The sequence below is a fragment of the Lactuca sativa genome, chromosome 8 (genome assembly GCF_002870075.4).
Source record: "Lactuca sativa cultivar Salinas chromosome 8, Lsat_Salinas_v11, whole genome shotgun sequence".
NCBI classification, from domain to species: Eukaryota; Viridiplantae; Streptophyta; class Magnoliopsida; order Asterales; family Asteraceae; genus Lactuca; species Lactuca sativa.
In genome coordinates, this window is record NC_056630.2 from 3,228,736 (window position 1) to 3,246,582 (window position 17,847).

The 17,847-nt window shown below is 42.3% G+C and overlaps 1 protein-coding gene across 2 annotated transcripts; it reads left to right on the top strand.

Annotated features, from left to right (window-relative positions):
* Positions 1 to 2,707: 2,707 nt before the first annotated feature.
* Positions 2,708 to 6,412, top strand: LOC111920958 (phospholipase A(1) LCAT3). Of its 2 annotated transcripts, none has more exons than XM_042897596.2 (10): positions 2,708 to 3,143; positions 4,046 to 4,137; positions 4,283 to 4,410; positions 4,506 to 4,641; positions 4,740 to 4,892; positions 5,014 to 5,193; positions 5,275 to 5,432; positions 5,648 to 5,702; positions 5,882 to 5,935; positions 6,059 to 6,227. In XM_042897596.2, exons 1-10 carry the CDS (start codon positions 2,924 to 2,926, stop codon positions 6,074 to 6,076), a joined length of 1,194 nt encoding a protein of 397 aa, XP_042753530.1. In that variant the 5' UTR covers positions 2,708 to 2,923; the 3' UTR covers positions 6,077 to 6,227. The 2 variants fall into 2 exon arrangements, with proteins under 2 accessions (XP_042753530.1, XP_023772292.1); XM_023916524.3 differs by having other exon boundaries at positions 2,710 to 3,143; positions 6,055 to 6,412.
* Positions 6,413 to 17,847: the final 11,435 nt, after the last annotated feature.

The window sequence follows — 17,847 nt, forward strand, 5'->3', positions numbered from 1 at the left end:
AAGTGGATCCGATAAATGGTAGAAGATTGTGGATTAAGTCACCTTGTCCAACTACTTTGTTGCCTCCAAAACACCGTGTCCCAATAGGAAGACCAAAAAAGAAACGAAGGAAGTCAGCTACAAAAAAAGAGGATATGATCAAAGGGAATATAGTTTCTAGAGCACAAAAAACTGTTACATGTACCAAATGTAACAACAAAGGACACAATGCCAGGACTTGCAAAGGGCAGTTACCAACTGTTGGGAAGAAGGGAAAAAAGAAGAATGAGAAAGGAAAAGAGAAGGATAAAGGAAAAGAGAATGAGAAAGGAAAACAGAAGAAGAAAGGAAAAGAGAAGGATCCATTGTAAACTCTTTTATCATGTGATGCTCTTATTTTGGTTAAGCTATTATGTAATGTGATGTTTGTATTGTGGTTAAACTATTATGTCATGTGATGTTTGTATTTTGATTAAACTGTATTGTGTTTAGTATCACCAAAACAATTGCAGTTGGTACTTAGACATTTGTTTTTGGTTAAACTCTTATGTAATGCTTTTGTTTTAATGTTATCTAATGGATCAATTATTGCTATGTTTTTGGTCATTTCATTTGGCATGTTTTTGGACATTTCATTTGGCATGTGTTTGGTCATTTCATTTAATGTTATATAATGGATCATTTGGCATGTTTTTTGGTCATTTCATTTGGCATGTTTTTTGGTCATTTCATTTGGCATGTTTTTGGTCATATGTTAAATGAAAAATACCAAAAGATTACAGTTGCATTGCATCTATTAATTGTACCAATAGATACCCTTTCTCTCCCAATTCCAGCAATACAAGATGGTAATAATCCATTGTAATCTTTTATAAGACAACAAAGTGCAACTATTAATTGTACCTAAATATACCATTTCATTAAAATGCAGCAATACAAACATGCTAATATTACCCTTTCATTAGATTATCTTCAACCAAAAACCATTACTGAAATACCTAATACTACAACTTGTAAACAATTATCCCAAAAAACAAAATCCAACTGACAATTAACAACATTTTAAGGTTCCGATTTTGGATTTCAAGTTCTTCATTCTGGATTTCAAGGTCACGATTTTGGATTTGAAGTTCTTCATTATGGATTTCAAGCTCAAGATTTTGGCTTTCACCCTCATACGTATGCTTTTCTTCATCTACCCATGAAATAAATCCACTTCTTGGTCCCTGAAGTTTTCAATACCCTCGATTAGCACAAACTAGGGTTCATCCTAGAAATTACCAAAAAAATTGATAACTCAATACCTGTAAAGGGCATGCATAAAAAGGCCTACCAGGATTTCTCTTTGTTCCTGAAGTTCGTATGATCCCTACAGCTCCACACTTGCATTTCACCATAATCAATTTTGTGGATCTTCAATCTTCACGAGCAAAAGAAATGGAGTAGAAGAGGAGAACTGGAAGCACCGATTGAGAAAAGAATGAAGGAGAAGTAGTTTTAAGTCCGTTGTAGGGTTGAAAGGACAAAAATGCCCCCAGCGTGCCACTCACGTGAGTAGTTCCTAACCCCAAATAAGACGGAAAGTTAACTAAATGACTAGGCGGGTAACGAAATAAAGTTATAGGGATTGTCCGAGTTAAAAATTCTTTCCAGGGACGAAGCGTGAAAGTAAGAGCAAACCATAGGGACCAACCGTGTAATTTTCTCTAGTTCCTTATTTTGTCAGAATAGGTTGATGCTAGTTCCTTATTTTGTTTGTTGGATATATTCTTGATAATACAAATTCTTAAATAATATTCTTGCAGAATAGTTTATTTTGTAAGAATATTATTTGTTGTATTCTGATAGAATTGTAGTTAATTATTTGTATGCTTAATGTGCAGGTTTTACAAGTGTATCACTACAAATTACTTGGCAATGAATTTCTGGTAGAAAAGGCTTCAAGAATGGCTTGAAGACCTGATGGGAAAGGGTTGAAGAATGAATTAAAGAATGATCACACTCATTTTTTAAGAATGTTGTTATTTTTTAAGAATTATACTTGTTTATTCTTTCAGAATGTTTTTTTATTATTCAATGAATCACAATCATACAATGTAATTTTTTGATATATTATTAGTTCAAGAATCGATTTTGTGTATTCTGTCAGAATATATTTACTAGTTTGTGTTTGACATTCTGCCATTCTGACAGAATAAAATCGAAAAATACATTTACTAGTTTATGGTTGACATTCTATCATTCTGACAGAATAAAATCGGATCTTTAAATTTGAATTAATTTAAAATATTCAGATTTTTAAAAAATAAAGAAATTAATCATCCCTAAAAATCCGAAAATTTCCTTTTTTAATATAGGTTAATTGACTAAAATGCCCTTATGCTGAAATTTGTGTGATTATATGGTACATGCTATCCTATTCTACTACCATAGACCCACAAATCATGACATTTGATTATATTCCATCCGATAGTCCAGATCTGTGTATTCTGGCATACAATAGTTAATAAAAACAAAATAACCTAACTATATATATATATATATATATATATATATATATATATATATATATATATATATATATATATATATATATATAAAGCGTAATGTTTTCTATGCAATTAACCCTAAGTTAAATAACTCGTCTAATTCAGAATATATTAAAGGCCCTGTATTAAATTATGTTACCATGATAAAATAAAATAAAATAAAAAGGGGGGGAGACGTAAATTGAAGAATCCAAAGAATATCGCAACCGAATATTATTTCGAGATCAAATCATTAAGTCAGCGCAAATCCTCTTCCGGCTACAATTTTCTACTTCCTTTCGTTTCTTGATCAACTGTATATATATTATGTATATAATACTATATTACTACTTCTCTAGGATTTATACTCACATAACGTGCTACATTCCCCAAAGGAGCGGCGGAGGAATTAAGAAATGGTAGGTGGAAACTGGTGGTGCTTCGGTGATCGGAGGAGCTCCGGTGAGGATGTGTCTGATCTTGACCCGATACTTCTGGTGAGTGGTGTTGGTGGGAGTATTCTGAATTCGAAGCCAAAGGGCTGGTTCGGGCTTACGACCCGTGTTTGGGTCCGTATTCTTCTTGCTGATATGGAGTTCCGAAAGAGAGTCTGGTCCCTCTACAATCCCGATACTGGTTCATTCTCTTTCTCGCTAAATTTTTTTTTGTTTATGGTCTTTAATTGTTAAACATTTCATAAATGCTGCTAATATTCTAATTGGGTTTGAAACCAAAAAATATAAGCTTCTAATTACACGTCAATTTTCTGTATTTTTATAAATCAATCTGATTTTTTCCTGTTAATGAAATGGAATCGAATTTAAAATGCTGCTGTCATGTCTTTACACCGACAGAAGTTTTTTGGATCTTTAGAGAATTGAAGTGTTGTGAGGATTATTTATTTGTTATGGAAAATGGTTAGATAGCAGGCAAGTGAATTATTAATTATCTGATTAGCAATAGTTGGTTTGGTTGTATTGATCATATCAATTTAGCTGCTTTAACCATGATGGCCTGCCGTTATATTAAAAAAAAAAAAAGGGGGGGGGGGGGGGGGGGGGGGGGGTTGCTTTTTGATGGTCGTTATAAGCACTTAATTTGGACAACTGGGGACGTAATTTCTTTTTGTCTTAATCTGGATAGAATGACTTAATGGATTAAGACAAAAGTAACTTGGCTTACCGACCAATTTACCTATTTTCCCTTCCTTTTTGCTCCCAACTCCTCTCATCAAGATTGATGAATATTGTTATAATTAATAAATACTGTGAAACTTGCCTTTAGGAATCTTAGGATGAAATATTCATTTATTATCATTGGTTTAGAAGAAAAAACATACTTTCTGTATGCAACACTTTCTCCCGTCAGGCTTCTTTTCCTGTTCAGTCACTATATATATATATATATATATATATATATATATATATATATATATATATATATATATATATATATATATATATATATATATATATATATATATATATATATTGAATGTTGTTAACATGATAGAAGTTGATGTGTTTTTGGATTTTCAGGGTACACAGAAGAACTGGATGATAGTTCTGATATTGTGGTTCCACAAGATGATTATGGGCTTTATGCTATCGATATTTTAGATCCCTCATTTGTAAGTTCAGTAGCATCATCTATTCTGTTTTCGCCATATTGGAGATTTTTTTTTTTAAATAAAACGAAAAAAGAAACTGTTCTTTCTTTCATCTATCAAAGGCAGACAAGAATTTATATATTATTTGTATATTCTGAGTTTTCAGTGGATAAAATTGTTACAAGTGACGGATGTATACCATTTTCATGACATGATCGACATGCTTATTAAGTGTGGATACAAGAAAGGAACAACATTGTTTGGATATGGATATGACTTCCGCCAAAGCAATAGGTAGAGATAACTTTAGTGTTTGGTAATTAAGAGGTTTATTTGGACATGTTTGTTTTAAATAAAATAAAAATAAAAATGTCATGTATTATTTGCAGAACTGACCAGGCAATGGATGGTCTTAAGGAAAAGCTAGAGACTGCATATAAAGCTTCAGGGGGTAGAAAAGTCAACCTTATATCACACTCCATGGGTGGGTTGCTAGTATCATGTTTCATATCACTCCATTCCGATGTATGAAAACACACCCAATGAACTTTTTATTTATTTTTTTCATTGTGCTTATATGTGATGAATTAATATAAACTTGGTATATATAATATATAATATAGGCATTTTCCAAGTATGTGAAAAAATGGATAACCATTGCAACCCCTTTCCAAGGTGCACCCGGATATGTCAATGATTCTCTGTTAACCGGATTACAGTTTGTGGAGGGACTTGAAAGCTATTTCTTTGTGTCAAGGTGGTCAATGCATCAACTGGTAGTCAATTTATTTATTTATTTGTCAATCATCTCCTGGTTTAAAATATCATGACTTGAAACAAAAGATTCATTAGCTATAAAAATGAAGGTGATTCAGTTCTCTCCTTTTGTGGTTTTAGTTGGTGGAATGCCCATCAATATATGAGATGCTCCCAAATCCCGAGTTCCAATGGAAAAAACAACCTGAAATTTTCGTATGGAGAAACCGTTCAGAAAACGGACAAGATTCGGCCAAACTGGAAACTTATGACCCATCTGATTGTGTGGGGCTGTTTGAGGAAGCATTGAAGGGCAATGAGGTAATTTATATATATGTCCCAAAAACAAGTCAACCTTTGATTTCTGAATGTAATCTGAGTGATTTTGTGTAAACTTGACAGATAGAGTACAACAAGAAGACGATACCTTTGCCATTCAATTCTTCAATCTACAAATGGGCAGCCACTACACGCAAGATGCTAAACAGCGTGCAGCTTCCCGAAGGGATTGATTTTTATAACATTTATGGAACATCACTGGATACCCCTTTTGATGTTTGGTATGTGTTGCTACAATGTCATCACTTTTACATGTTTATGCAACCGACACAAGTCATGCACCAAAATTTTAACCAATGAAAGAATTTACAGATAAGTTGTTAAATATTTTGGTCTAGGAATGAAACTTGAAAAACTACTCTGTTGCATAAATGGGGAAAATGAAATGCTTCTGTGTTATGTTGTGTTTTGTGATTAAACGAATACTCTTTTGCAGTTATGGGTCTGAAACTGATCCAATCATCGACCCATCTGAGATATGCCATACATTAGTAAGTCATTCAAATCCTCCTATTCCTATTAATACTTATGATATATCCGACCTATATCCTAATTATCCCCACATGCTTGCTCTAGCAATAAATAAGAATGTGAGAATGAGGTCTCAGATTCAAGCCTGTGGCAATTTTATCTTAACTGTTGTTTATTGCTCATTTTTTCTTTTTTGCAGCCTGAATACTCATGTGTGGATGGAGACGCAACAGTTCCCGCTGAGTCAGCAAGGGTACTCACTATTCCCACCTTATTTCATATGTAATATGTGTGTATGTACATGATGCTTAACAAATTCAACCAAAAGATTGTGTCATATCCTGGAACTGAAAACACCATCTACATGTATAGGCAGATGGATTTCCAGCAATAGAAAGGGTGGGAATACCCGGTGCTCATCGGGCATTATTAAGAGATGAAACCGTATTTGAATACATACGCAAGTGGTTAGGACTCGAAGAACAAAGCAGTACACGTGTTAAGACCTCCAAAGTTATTGATGTTGGTTTGGCTTGAAGCTTGTTTAATTAGTTGTGTAGTGGCATTTGGTTCATGAATCATGATGATAGTTGTTGTTTTGTATCTTAGCAATTCATGTTGTTGATGAATAAGAGGTCTGTTCATTGTTCTTTTAGCTGAAACATCATAGTTTGATGGGATCTTTTTCACTTTGTACAAATACAATAATAAACCACAGTATGTAATTGTATATTGATTGTTTAGAATGAGGTACAAGGGATCTCTACAGATAAAAGTTACATATAGGTACCCTCTACACGAAGATTATTATAAACATGGCAAACCCTTTCTAATATGCCCCGCAAGCTAAGGGCGGTAAATGACGTGTAGCTTGGACCATAGGATGAAAAATCTAGGAGTTGGCAATGGTTTTGTGAAGATGTCTGATCGTTTGTGGATGTAAATTGTACATGAAAAGTGAAAACTCCCCTTAACAAGTTTTTTGTAATAAAGTGGAAATCAATTTCCAGGTGCTTTATGCGAGCATGGAAGATAGGATTGGTAGACAGATAAGTTGAAGAATCGGACCGTTCAGGGTTGTAGCCCGGGTGGGCAAGGTGGCGTATAGGCTGGATCTGCCAGCCGAGCTCAGCCAGATCCACAGCACTTTCCATGTTTCTCAGCTGCGGAAGTGCCTAGTGGACGATTCAGCGGTGGTGCCGCTAGAAGATATACAGGTTGATGACAGCCTGAATTACATTGAGCGCCCAGTCGCAATCCTCGACAGAAAGTCGAAGGATTTGAGGAACAAGAAGGTGGAGCTAGTGAGGATGCAATGGCAGCACCGCAAGGATTCGGAATGGACTTGGGAGCCGGTGGATGAGATGATGGAGCATTATCCCGAGCTGTTTCAGGATCGAGCAGCACACTTCGAGGACGAAGTCTAAAATAAGTGGGGGAGATTTGTAGCACCTGGTTCCTGGTACGTAAATCTTATTTGAGTATTCTCTTTTTTGTAGCCTTGGACTCGGCGAGTCATAGGTCCGACTCGCCGAGTAGATACGGGACCCGGGACACGTTTAAGTTGGCGACTCGGCGAGTCACCGTTTTTGGATGAAACCCTAAGTTTCAGGGGTTTGCACCCTATTTAAACGTCTTATCCGCCCCAGGCCAGCCCCCATTCACCCTCAAAGCTCCCAACCCTCGTTCTAAGCTTGTTCATTGAGAGTTTGAAGAAATTGTTGTGTGTTCTTGAAGGTTTTGAAGCAAAAGGGGAGTAGATCAAGAGGAAGGGAAGGAATCCAAGCATCTTTGTGCTCTCTCAGCAGTTCCTTTGAGGTATAACCTGTTTTCCCCCTGTTTCTATGTTTATTACTTCATTTAAGTCATTCTTGAGTCAATCCCCAAGCTTGTATGTGCAATATAAGTCGTAATAAGTTGATTGGTCTTTAGATCTAGGCAAGATTGAGCTCCAGGAGCTCAAATTTGTTACCTTTATGGACCCATGTTGCTTGTTCACCCTAGATCTACCCTTTTGAGGCATTTGAGCCCTAAATCCCTCATTGGTGAGTATCTACACGTAAAGTTGGAAACTTTACGTGTCATTCATGCTCTAGGAACCCAGATCTGTAAATGGCATGGACTGGAATCGAGCAAAATCGCATATATAGTGAATGCATGGCGACGACTCGGCGAGTCTGCTCGCGAGTCTCCGAGTTGTCCCCTTTTCGTTGTGCCGAGTGGGTGTAGTGAGTCACGGGGTGTGACTCAGTGAGTTGGAAGCCAAACTCATCCATGGAGGAACTCGGCGAGTCCATGCCCTGACTTGGCGAGTTCAAGGCAATCTCCTTAGATCAAGAACAGACTCGGCGAGTTGTTCATACAACTCGGCGAGTAGGATGAAGGACTTGAACCTCAGTTAAGAAGAAGAACTCGTCGAGGCAACGCCTAACTCGACGAGTAGGGTCGGGATCCAGGACAGTCGTTTGGTTAGGGACTCGGCGAGTTGGAGAGCCAACTCGGCGAGTCGGGTCAACTGAAAGTTGACTCTGACTTTGACTTATGACATGATCAGGGGTAAAATGGTCATTTTACCCAATGGACAGTTAGCAGTGATTGACTGAGTATGTTGTGAGATTTGCAGCCGGAGGATTTCCAGAGCAGCAGTAGGCAGTCAGTTCTCGACCAGATTAGCAGCTATTTCGAGGTGAGTTTCCTTTTCAGGAGAAACGGGTCTAAGGCAACAAGGCCGGCCCGTGTAGACGAGATGTTAGTACGAGAGTGTGGGCCGAGCCCGTATCTCTGGGTTTAGTCGAGTATGATATATGTGTCAATATGATAGAGTTGCTTATACTTGTTGTCTGTGTGATACTTGTATATTATGGGTTAGCGGTTGAGTGTGGGCAGGGCCCGTATCTCTCCGAGGTTGGAGTGTGGGCTAGGCCCGTATCTCCCAGATAGTAGAGTGTGGGCGAGGCCCGTATCTCCCGACTAGCGAAGTGTGGACAGGGCCCGTATTTTCACAAGTGTGGGCGAGGCCCGTATCTCCCGGCTAGCGAAGTGTGGGCAGGGCCCGTATCTTCCCGAGTGTGGGCGAGGCCCGTAACTCCTAGCTGAACGTTGTTTGTTATATGCTTGCATGGTATGAGGTATTATGGGGGGACTCACTAAGCTTCGTGCTTACGGTTTTCAGCTTTGGTTTCAGGTACCTCCTCAGCTAGGGGAAAGGAGCCGGCGCGGTAGCAACATGTCACACACACTCTCTTGATTTCGCAGTTAAGAGTTTATTCTTGGATTGATACTCTGATATTTTGATCGATCGAATGTTGTGGTTTTTAATTTGGTTTTCGATGTGAAGTGGTTCAACTAAACAATGTTTTAATTGTTAACGTTTTCTATGTAATGTTTTATAAACGAAATTTTTGGACGTGAAATTTTGGGTCGTTACAAGTTGGTATCAGAGCCCTAGTTTGAGGGATTCAGACACACCTTCGGGGGTGTCTGAACTCAAATCGAGGGATTAAAAGATTTTCTAAAAGAAAATGTTTTCAAAAATTGAGAAAAGAGTTTTGAGAAAGAACGAAGTGTGTGATGTGCGCGACCGGCCGAGCTCGAGTAAGTATTCCCCAAAGTACCCATACAAGTTTATGTTATGTTTATCAGCTTTTGTAGAACAGCATGCTAGAATAGGACTAAGGATCTAGGAGTGATGCCTTATGTGCCTGCCTTATGTGTTTCAGCTGTATGAGAATTGCATGCTAGTATTGAGTAGACAGCAAGTAGGATAGCCTGATTAGGTTATGCCTGATGGTATGAGCTTAGCATTATATGCTAGTACAGTTCCTGTAAGCCGATAGAGTTGAATGAGATTGTTCCCTTAGTTCGAATGCTGCTTGCTTTGTGTTTTGTGGGACTCTAAGTGGTGGGAGTTAGCCATTAGGTGAATACGTCACGTCACATGTGATCAGGGTTGAATAATCTTAGAGTGTTGGATTTGGCCCTATTGCGCAGCTCTCGTTTGAGTCTAACCGTTGTAGGGGTGAACCTGTTACTCGAAGGACTATTCGAGCCTCACCGCATGTGATGGTGTTCAGGTAATGGTTAATTGGCACTACTAAGAGGCATTCAGCAGCTAAGGACCTGGTAGGGTGGAGTCTAAGATTTCCCTAGGGCAAGCCTAGGATGAGTATAGTAGTGATCAGCCGCAGTGGAAGGGACTTGGTGAAGTCGAGGCAGTCCTTGAAGAAGGTACGGATAGATGTGGAAGGTAGTATGGGCCCGTACTACTAAAAGCAGAGGATCCGTACCCGAACCAAGGAAGGCCAAGATAAGACCAGGGAACTTGTAAGTAGTTGTGATCCCTCAGGAAATATTAGTATCACTAATGTGTGTTATTATGTATTGCAGAATGGTGGTACTTCGATCGAGGTCGATAGATGGCGGTTCAGGAGAGGGGTCAGGTTCGGGATCAGGTTCTGAGCCGGTAGATGAGGGACTACGCGAGTTCATCACGTCAGAGATCACCAGGGGTATCCTTGAGTCGACTCCCATTATCTTCGAGTCGATCAAGGAAGGGATCATCGAGTTGATGGAGGATCGCCTCAGGGCGTTCAGGAGCGACATGGCATCTGGCCAGTCAGGATCTCGCACACTGTCCTTTAAGGACTTCAGGGGCAGTGGTGCGCCGGATTTCCACGGGGTGAAAGACCCCATTGCTGCCAGGCGATGGATTGCAGACATCGAGTCTGCACAGTTGACTAGCTTCTGCCCCGAGGGGTCGAAGGTGAGGTATACAGCAGGGTGCTTACGAGACCGAGCCCGGGATTGGTAGGAGTCAGTGGGTGACTCGTTGGGAGCCTCAGCTATCGAGGCTATGACCTGGTCGGACTTTGTGACCAGGTTCAGGGCAGAGTTTGCGCCGGCTGTCGAGCTTCAGCAGCTGGCCAGGGAGTTTTTGGACATGAGGCAGACAACGGAGACTGTGGCGGAGATCACCGCCAAGTTCCGGGAGAGGGCCTTGTTGGTACCCCAGTATGCGGGTGACGAGGATATGAGGAGGACCCGTTATCATGATATGCTACGGGCTGACATCCGAGAGCATGTCAGCTTTTCAGCTTGCCCTACCCTGGAGTCCATGATCGCCAGGGTGAGGGAAAGGGATATTGATTTAGAGCACATTCGGAAGAGGAAGGCAGAGGCGGGGCAGGTGGTTGGGGCTTCAGGAAAGAAGCCCAGAGGATCAGATGGGAGGCCGAAAGGCCAAGGAGGACCCGGCCGCTGCGGGAAATGCGGCAGGACGCATGAGGGATCATGTAGGATGGGATCAGCAGGCTGCTACAAGTGCGGCAAGACGGGGCACTTTAGCAGAGATTGTACTACTCCAGTTTCGGCTATTCAGACGTCTGAGTTGCTGTGTTTCCACTGCAACCAGAGGGGCCACAAGAAGGCCAATTGCCCCCCAGTTGACAGTCTCAGCGTCGGTGAAGGCGCCAGCTCCAGCGACCCTGCGGATCACGGATGGCCGGCAGGGCAAGGCAGAGGCTCCGGTGGTGAGGAGCCGAGCATTCCAGTTGACTACCGAGGAGGCACGCGCCGCACCCGATGTGGTGACGGGTATGATTCTTTCCCTCTATTTTTATTTTATGATGTTATGATATTGATATGTGCTCGGTATATATATGTTTTAGGATCGTTCCATGTGAACGGTATCCCAGTTCAGGTGTTATTCGACTCGGGTGCATCCCGATCATTTGTGTCCCTTGCGCTTAGCAAGAAGTTTCATGAGTCTTCGGGCATGTTGGATTGCCCTTTGGAGGTAGAGATTGCTAATGATCGATCGGTGCGAGCATCGATGGTGTTTCGGGATTGCGTATTGCGTCTGTTTGAGGAGCGTTTCTTAGTAGACCTGGTTCCTATTCCGCTGCGTGGGAACAAGGTGATTATAGGCATAGATTGGTTGAGCCCTAATGGGGCGGTGATAGATTGCGCGCAGCAGCTAGTGCGGGTCAGGACCCCAGGCGGGGGAAAGTTAGTGATTCATGGCGAGAGGCCGTAGTATGGACCCGCAATATGTTCAGCAGCGAGGGCGAGGCGCTACCTTCAGCAGGGATGCGCAGGATATGTCGCGTATGTGATGGATACCCGGGAGGCGGGTAAGGCGACAGTGAGTGAGGTTCCGGTGGTGCGAGATTTCGCAGATGTTTTCCCAGAGGAGCTTCCTGGGATATCTCCGGAGCGGCAGGTGGAGTTCAGGATTGACCTCGTTTCTGGTGCGGCTCCGATAGCCAAGGCATCGTATCGGTTGGCTCCTCCCGAGATGCAGGAGTTGTCTACGCAGCTGCAAGAGCTGCTAGACAAGGGATTTATTCGTCCGAGTAGTTCACCCTGGGGAGCCTCGATCCTGTTTATGAAGAAGAAGGATGGGTCGCACCGGATGTGCATAGATTATCGGGAGCTGAATAAGATAACGGTGAAGAACCGTTACCCACTCCCGAGGATTGATGATCTCTTTGACCAGCTTCAGGGAGCGTCTTGGTTTTCCAAGATCGATTTGCGTTCGAGATACCATCAGATGAGGGTCAGGGAGGAGGATAAGCAGAAGACCGTGTTTCGGACGCGCTATGGCCATTATGAGTTCGTGGTGATACCGTTTGGGCTCACCAATGCTCCTGTCGCGTTCATGGACCTCATGAACCGCGTATGCAGACCGATGGTGGATCGGTCTGTGATAGTCTTTATCGATGACATCTTGGTTTATTCCAAGACTCAGGAGGAGCATAAGGAACATCTGAGGGAGGTGTTGGAGACCCTGAGGAGGGAGAGCTTATATGCTAAGTTCTCCAAGTGTGAGTTCTGGTTGCGCGAGGTGCAATTTCTTGGACACCTCGTCAACCAGAACGGGATTCTGGTCGATCCGGCCAATGTCGAGGCCGTGATGAGATGGGAGGTTCCGAAGTCTCCATCTGAGATTCGGAGTTTCCTGGGATTAGCAGGCTACTATCGGAGATTTATTCAGGATTTCTCCAAGATAGTCGTACCCCTGACGCGGCTGACGAAGAAAGTCGTGGTCTTTCGGTGGGGACCCGAGCAGCAGGCTACATTTGAGACACTGAGACAGAGATTGTGCGAGGCGCCGATCTTAGCCCTGCCAGAGGGCGTAGAGGATTTTGTGGTTTATTGTGACGCGTCCATTTCAGGGTTGGGCGCGGTATTGATGCAAAGGGGGCATGTCATTGCCTACGCCTCGAGGCAGCTCAAGCCTTACGAGGCAAACTACCCGACGCATGATTTGGAGTTGGGGGCGGTGGTTTTTGCCCTCAAGATTTGGCGACATTACATCTACGGGGTTCGATGTACCATTTACACGGACCACAAGAGTTTGAGGTACCTCATGGATCAGCCGAATCTGAACATGAGGCAGCGTCGGTGGTTGGACGTGGTGAAGGATTATGATTGCGAGATCCTCTACCACCCGGGGAAGGCCAATGTGGTGGTCGATGCGCTTAGCCGCAAGGCGGCGCCGATCAGGGACGTATGCCTGAGGATGACCGTGGTGACTCCCCTGTTGGAGCGAATTCGGGAGGCTCAACAGGAGGCTATCAAGGAGGAGCATCGGAAGAGCGAGCGTGTGGTGGGTCAAGTTTCCTCCTTTGATTACGATAGCCGAGGACTATTGACACTACACCGTAGGGTGTGGGTGCCATATCACGGAGGCGTGCGCCAGATTTTGATAGAGGAGGCGCACAAGTCCCGATTCTCTATTCATCCCGGGGCGACGAAGATGTATAGGGATCTTCGTCTAGATTATTGGTGGCCCTGCATGAAGCGGGATGTGGCATGGTACGTTGAGCGGTGCTTGACCTGCCGGACGGTCAAGGCCGAACTTCAGAGACCGCATGACAAGATGCTGCAGTTGGATATTCCACTGTGGAAATGGGAAGATATCACGATGGATTTTATCACGAAGTTTCCCAGGACCGCGCGTGGAGTGGATTCGATTTGGGTCATCGTGGATCGATTGACCAAGAGTGCTCACTTTATCCCGATTCAGGAGAGCATATCGGCCGAGAAATTAGCCGACATCTATATCAGGGAGATCGTGGCGCGGCACGGGGTGCCAGTATCGGTTATCTCGGACAGGGATGTGCGTTTTACTTCCAGATTTTGGAAGAGATTTCATGACGAGTTGGGCACTCGTTTGCATTTTAGCACCGCCTTTCACCCACAGACGGATGGTCAGAGCGAGCGGACCATCCAGACCTTGGGAGATAAGTTGCGGGCGTGCGTGTTGGACTTCGGTGGTAGCTGGGATACCTATCTTCCCTTGGCCGAGTTCTCCTACAACAACAGCTACCACGCGAGTATCAACCGCCCTCCATTCGAGATGTTGTATGGACGGAGGTGCAAGACCCCGATATGCTGGGGTGAAGTTGGCCAGAGAGTCATGGGGAGCACCGAAGTGGTGCTCAAGACGACCAAGAGGATCCAGCAGGTTTGGAGCAGGCTTCAGACTGCTCAGAGTCGACAGAAGAGTTACGCCGACAAGCGTCGATCCGACTTGGAGTTCCAAGTCGGGGATATGGTTCTCCTGAAGGTGTCGCCTTGGAAAGGCGTCATTCGATTCAGGAAGCGGGGCAAGTTGGGCCCGAGATTCATCGGACCGTTCAGGGTTGTAGCCCGGGTGGGCAAGGTGGCGTATAGGCTGGATCTGCCAGCCGAGCTCAGCCAGATCCACAGCACTTTCCATGTTTCTCAGCTGTGGAAGTGCCTAGTGGACGATTCAGCGGTGGTGCCGCTAGAGGATATACAGGTTGATGACAGCCTGAATTACATTGAGCGCCCAGTCGCAATCCTCGACAGGAAGTCGAAGGATTTGAGGAACAAGAAGGTGGAGCTAGTGAAGGTGCAATGGCAGCACCGCAAGGGTTCGGAATGGACTTGGGAGCCGGTGGATGAGATGCTGGAGCATTATCCCGAGCTGTTTCAGGATCGAGCAGCACACTTCGAGGACGAAGTCTAAAATAAGTGGGGGAGATTTGTAGCACCTGGTTCCTGGTACGTAAATCTTATTTGAGTATTCTCTTTTTTGTAGCCTTGGACTCGGCGAGTCATAGGTCCGACTCGCCGAGTAGATACGGGACCCGGGACACGTTTAAGTTGGCGACTCGGCGAGTCACCGTTTTTGGATGAAACCCTAAGTTTCAGGGGTTTGCACCCTATTTAAACGTCTTATCCGCCCCAGGCCAGCCCCCATTCACCCTCAAAGCTCCCAACCCTCGTTCTAAGCTTGTTCATTGAGAGTTTGAAGAAATTGTTGTGTGTTCTTGAAGGTTTTGAAGCAAAAGGGGAGTAGATCAAGAGGAAGGGAAGGAATCCAAGCATCTTTGTGCTCTCTCAGCAGTTCCTTTGAGGTATAACCTGTTTTCCCCCTGTTTCTATGTTTATTACTTCATTTAAGTCATTCTTGAGCCAATCCCCAAGCTTGTATGTGCAATATAAGTCGTAATAAGTTGATTGGCCTTTAGATCTAGGCAAGATTGAGCTCCAGGAGCTCAAATTTGTTACCTTTATGGACCCATGTTGCTTGTTCACCCTAGATCTACCCTTTTGAGGCATTTTGAGCCCTAAATCCCTCATTGGTGAGTATCTACACGTAAAGTTGGAAACTTTACGTGTCATTCATGCTCTAGGAACCCAGATCTGTAAATGGCATGGACTGGAATCGAGCAAAATCGCATATATAGTGAATGCATGGCGACGACTCGGCGAGTCTGCTCGCGAGTCTCCGAGTTGTCCCCTTTTCGTTGTGCCGAGTGGGTGTAGTGAGTCACGGGGTGTGACTCAGTGAGTTGGAAGCCAAACTCATCCATGGAGGAACTCGGCGAGTCCATGCCCTGACTTGGCGAGTTCAAGGCAATCTCCTTAGATCAAGAACAGACTCGGCGAGTTGTTCATACAACTCGGCGAGTAGGATGAAGGACTTGAACCTCAGTTAAGAAGAAGAACTCGTCGAGGCAACGCCTAACTCGACGAGTAGGGTCGGGATCCAGGACAGTCGTTTGGTTAGGGACTCGGCGAGTTGGAGAGCCAACTCGGCGAGTCGGGTCAACTGAAAGTTGACTCTGACTTTGACTTATGACATGATCAGGGGTAAAATGGTCATTTTACCCAATGGACAGTTAGCAGTGATTGACTGAGTATGTTGTGAGATTTGCAGCCGGAGGATTTCCGGAGCAGCAGTAGGCAGTCAGTTCTCGACCAGATTAGCAGCTATTTCGAGGTGAGTTTCCTTTTCAGTAGAAACGGGTCTAAGGCAACAAGGCCGGCCCGTGTAGACGAGATGTTAGTACGAGAGTGTGGGCCGAGCCCGTATCTCTGGGTTTAGTCGAGTATGATATATGTGTCAATATGATAGAGATGCTTATACTTGTTGTCTGTGTGATACTTGTATATTATGGGTTAGCGGTTGAGTGTGGGCAGGGCCCGTATCTCTCCGAGGTTGGAGTGTGGGCTAGGCCCGTATCTCCCAGATAGTAGAGTGTGGGCGAGGCCCGTATCTCCCGGCTAGCGAAGTGTGGGCAGGGCCCGTATTTTCACAAGTGTGGGCGAGGCCCGTATCTCCCGGCTAGCGAAGTGTGGGCAGGGCCCGTATCTTCCCGAGTGTGGGCGAGGCCCGTAACTCCTAGCTGAACGTTGTTTGTTATATGCTTGCATGGTATGAGGTATTATGGGGGGACTCACTAAGCTTCGTGCTTACGGTTTTCAGCTTTGGTTTCAGGTACCTCCTCAGCCAGGGGAAAGGAGCCGGCGCGGTAGTAACATGTCACACACACTCTCTTGGTTCCGCAGTTACGAGTTTATTCTGGGATTGATACTTTGATATTTTGATCGATCGAATGTTGTGGTTTTTAATTTGGTTTTCGATGTGAAGTGGTTCAACTAAACAATGTTTTAATTATTAACGTTTTCTATGTAATGTTTTATAAACGAAATTTTTGGACGTGAAATTTTGGGTCGTTACATACTCACCAGGTTTCCCAACCATACCCACTCAGTTTATTTGTATCACAGGTGTCGATATGAAGCTACATTACACTGAGAGAATAAAAGAGATGTAAATCACTAGTGTAAATGAATGTAAGGTTTGTTTATGCTTATGTTTCTGTATTAACGATGACATCCCAAACTTTTAATATAAACAAAATACATTTCTTCTGAAATGCTTTGATGATATATTTATCATGTTTTTCTGAAAGCAAATTCAACAATATTATTCTTTAAAAATAAATATTCTGATTCTCAAATAAGCATAAATAATTTTTTTTAAAATGACGAATGTCACGGTAACTCACCGATGATGATGATCTTACATAGACTTAACAAAATAATAACTTAACTCTTGATTAAAATCTGAATTTTGACGATTTATGATGTATAATGTATTTTATCATCCGATTTTTTGATATATTTAACTGGATACGAAATGAGCATGTAGTTCGCATAATCTCTAGAAAGGAAATGGAATCCAAAGAAATTTGAGTATGTAAATATATAATACGTTTGGTTGACATGTAATCAAATGAAATAAGTTGTTGGTTTCTATTTAGTTAGCAAATTTAATAAAGCAATTATGTAAAACTCATGTATTACACGGATTCATTTAAAAGAAAAATTAAATATGAAATTCTAAACATTTAAAAGTTTGAATTTATAATAAAATTAGAAAAATATTGAATTATTAAAATTAAAATTAATGTGTTTTTTTAAATTTAAACAAATAATTTAGATAAATAAGCAAAGAAAACTAATAAGCTTTTAATTTACAAATTTTAAAATTAAAAAGAAAGTCAAGTAATGAAATTGATATTTATTTATTATTACATTTATTATAATTATTACATTTAAGTATCATGAAATTTGATAAAATGAAAAAAAAAATCACAAAATGTCATGTGAAAAATTTAATTGAAAATAACCACAAAATGACATGTGGTCAAATCAATAAGAGTTTGACATGTATCAAAAAAAATTCATTTATTAAAGAGGTTATATTTTATTAGCCGATTTTTTGATATATTTAACTGGATACTAAATGAACATATATTTTAACCGGATACTAAATGAACATTTAGTTGCATAATCTCTAGAAAGGAAATGGAATCCAAAGAAATTTGAATATATAAATAT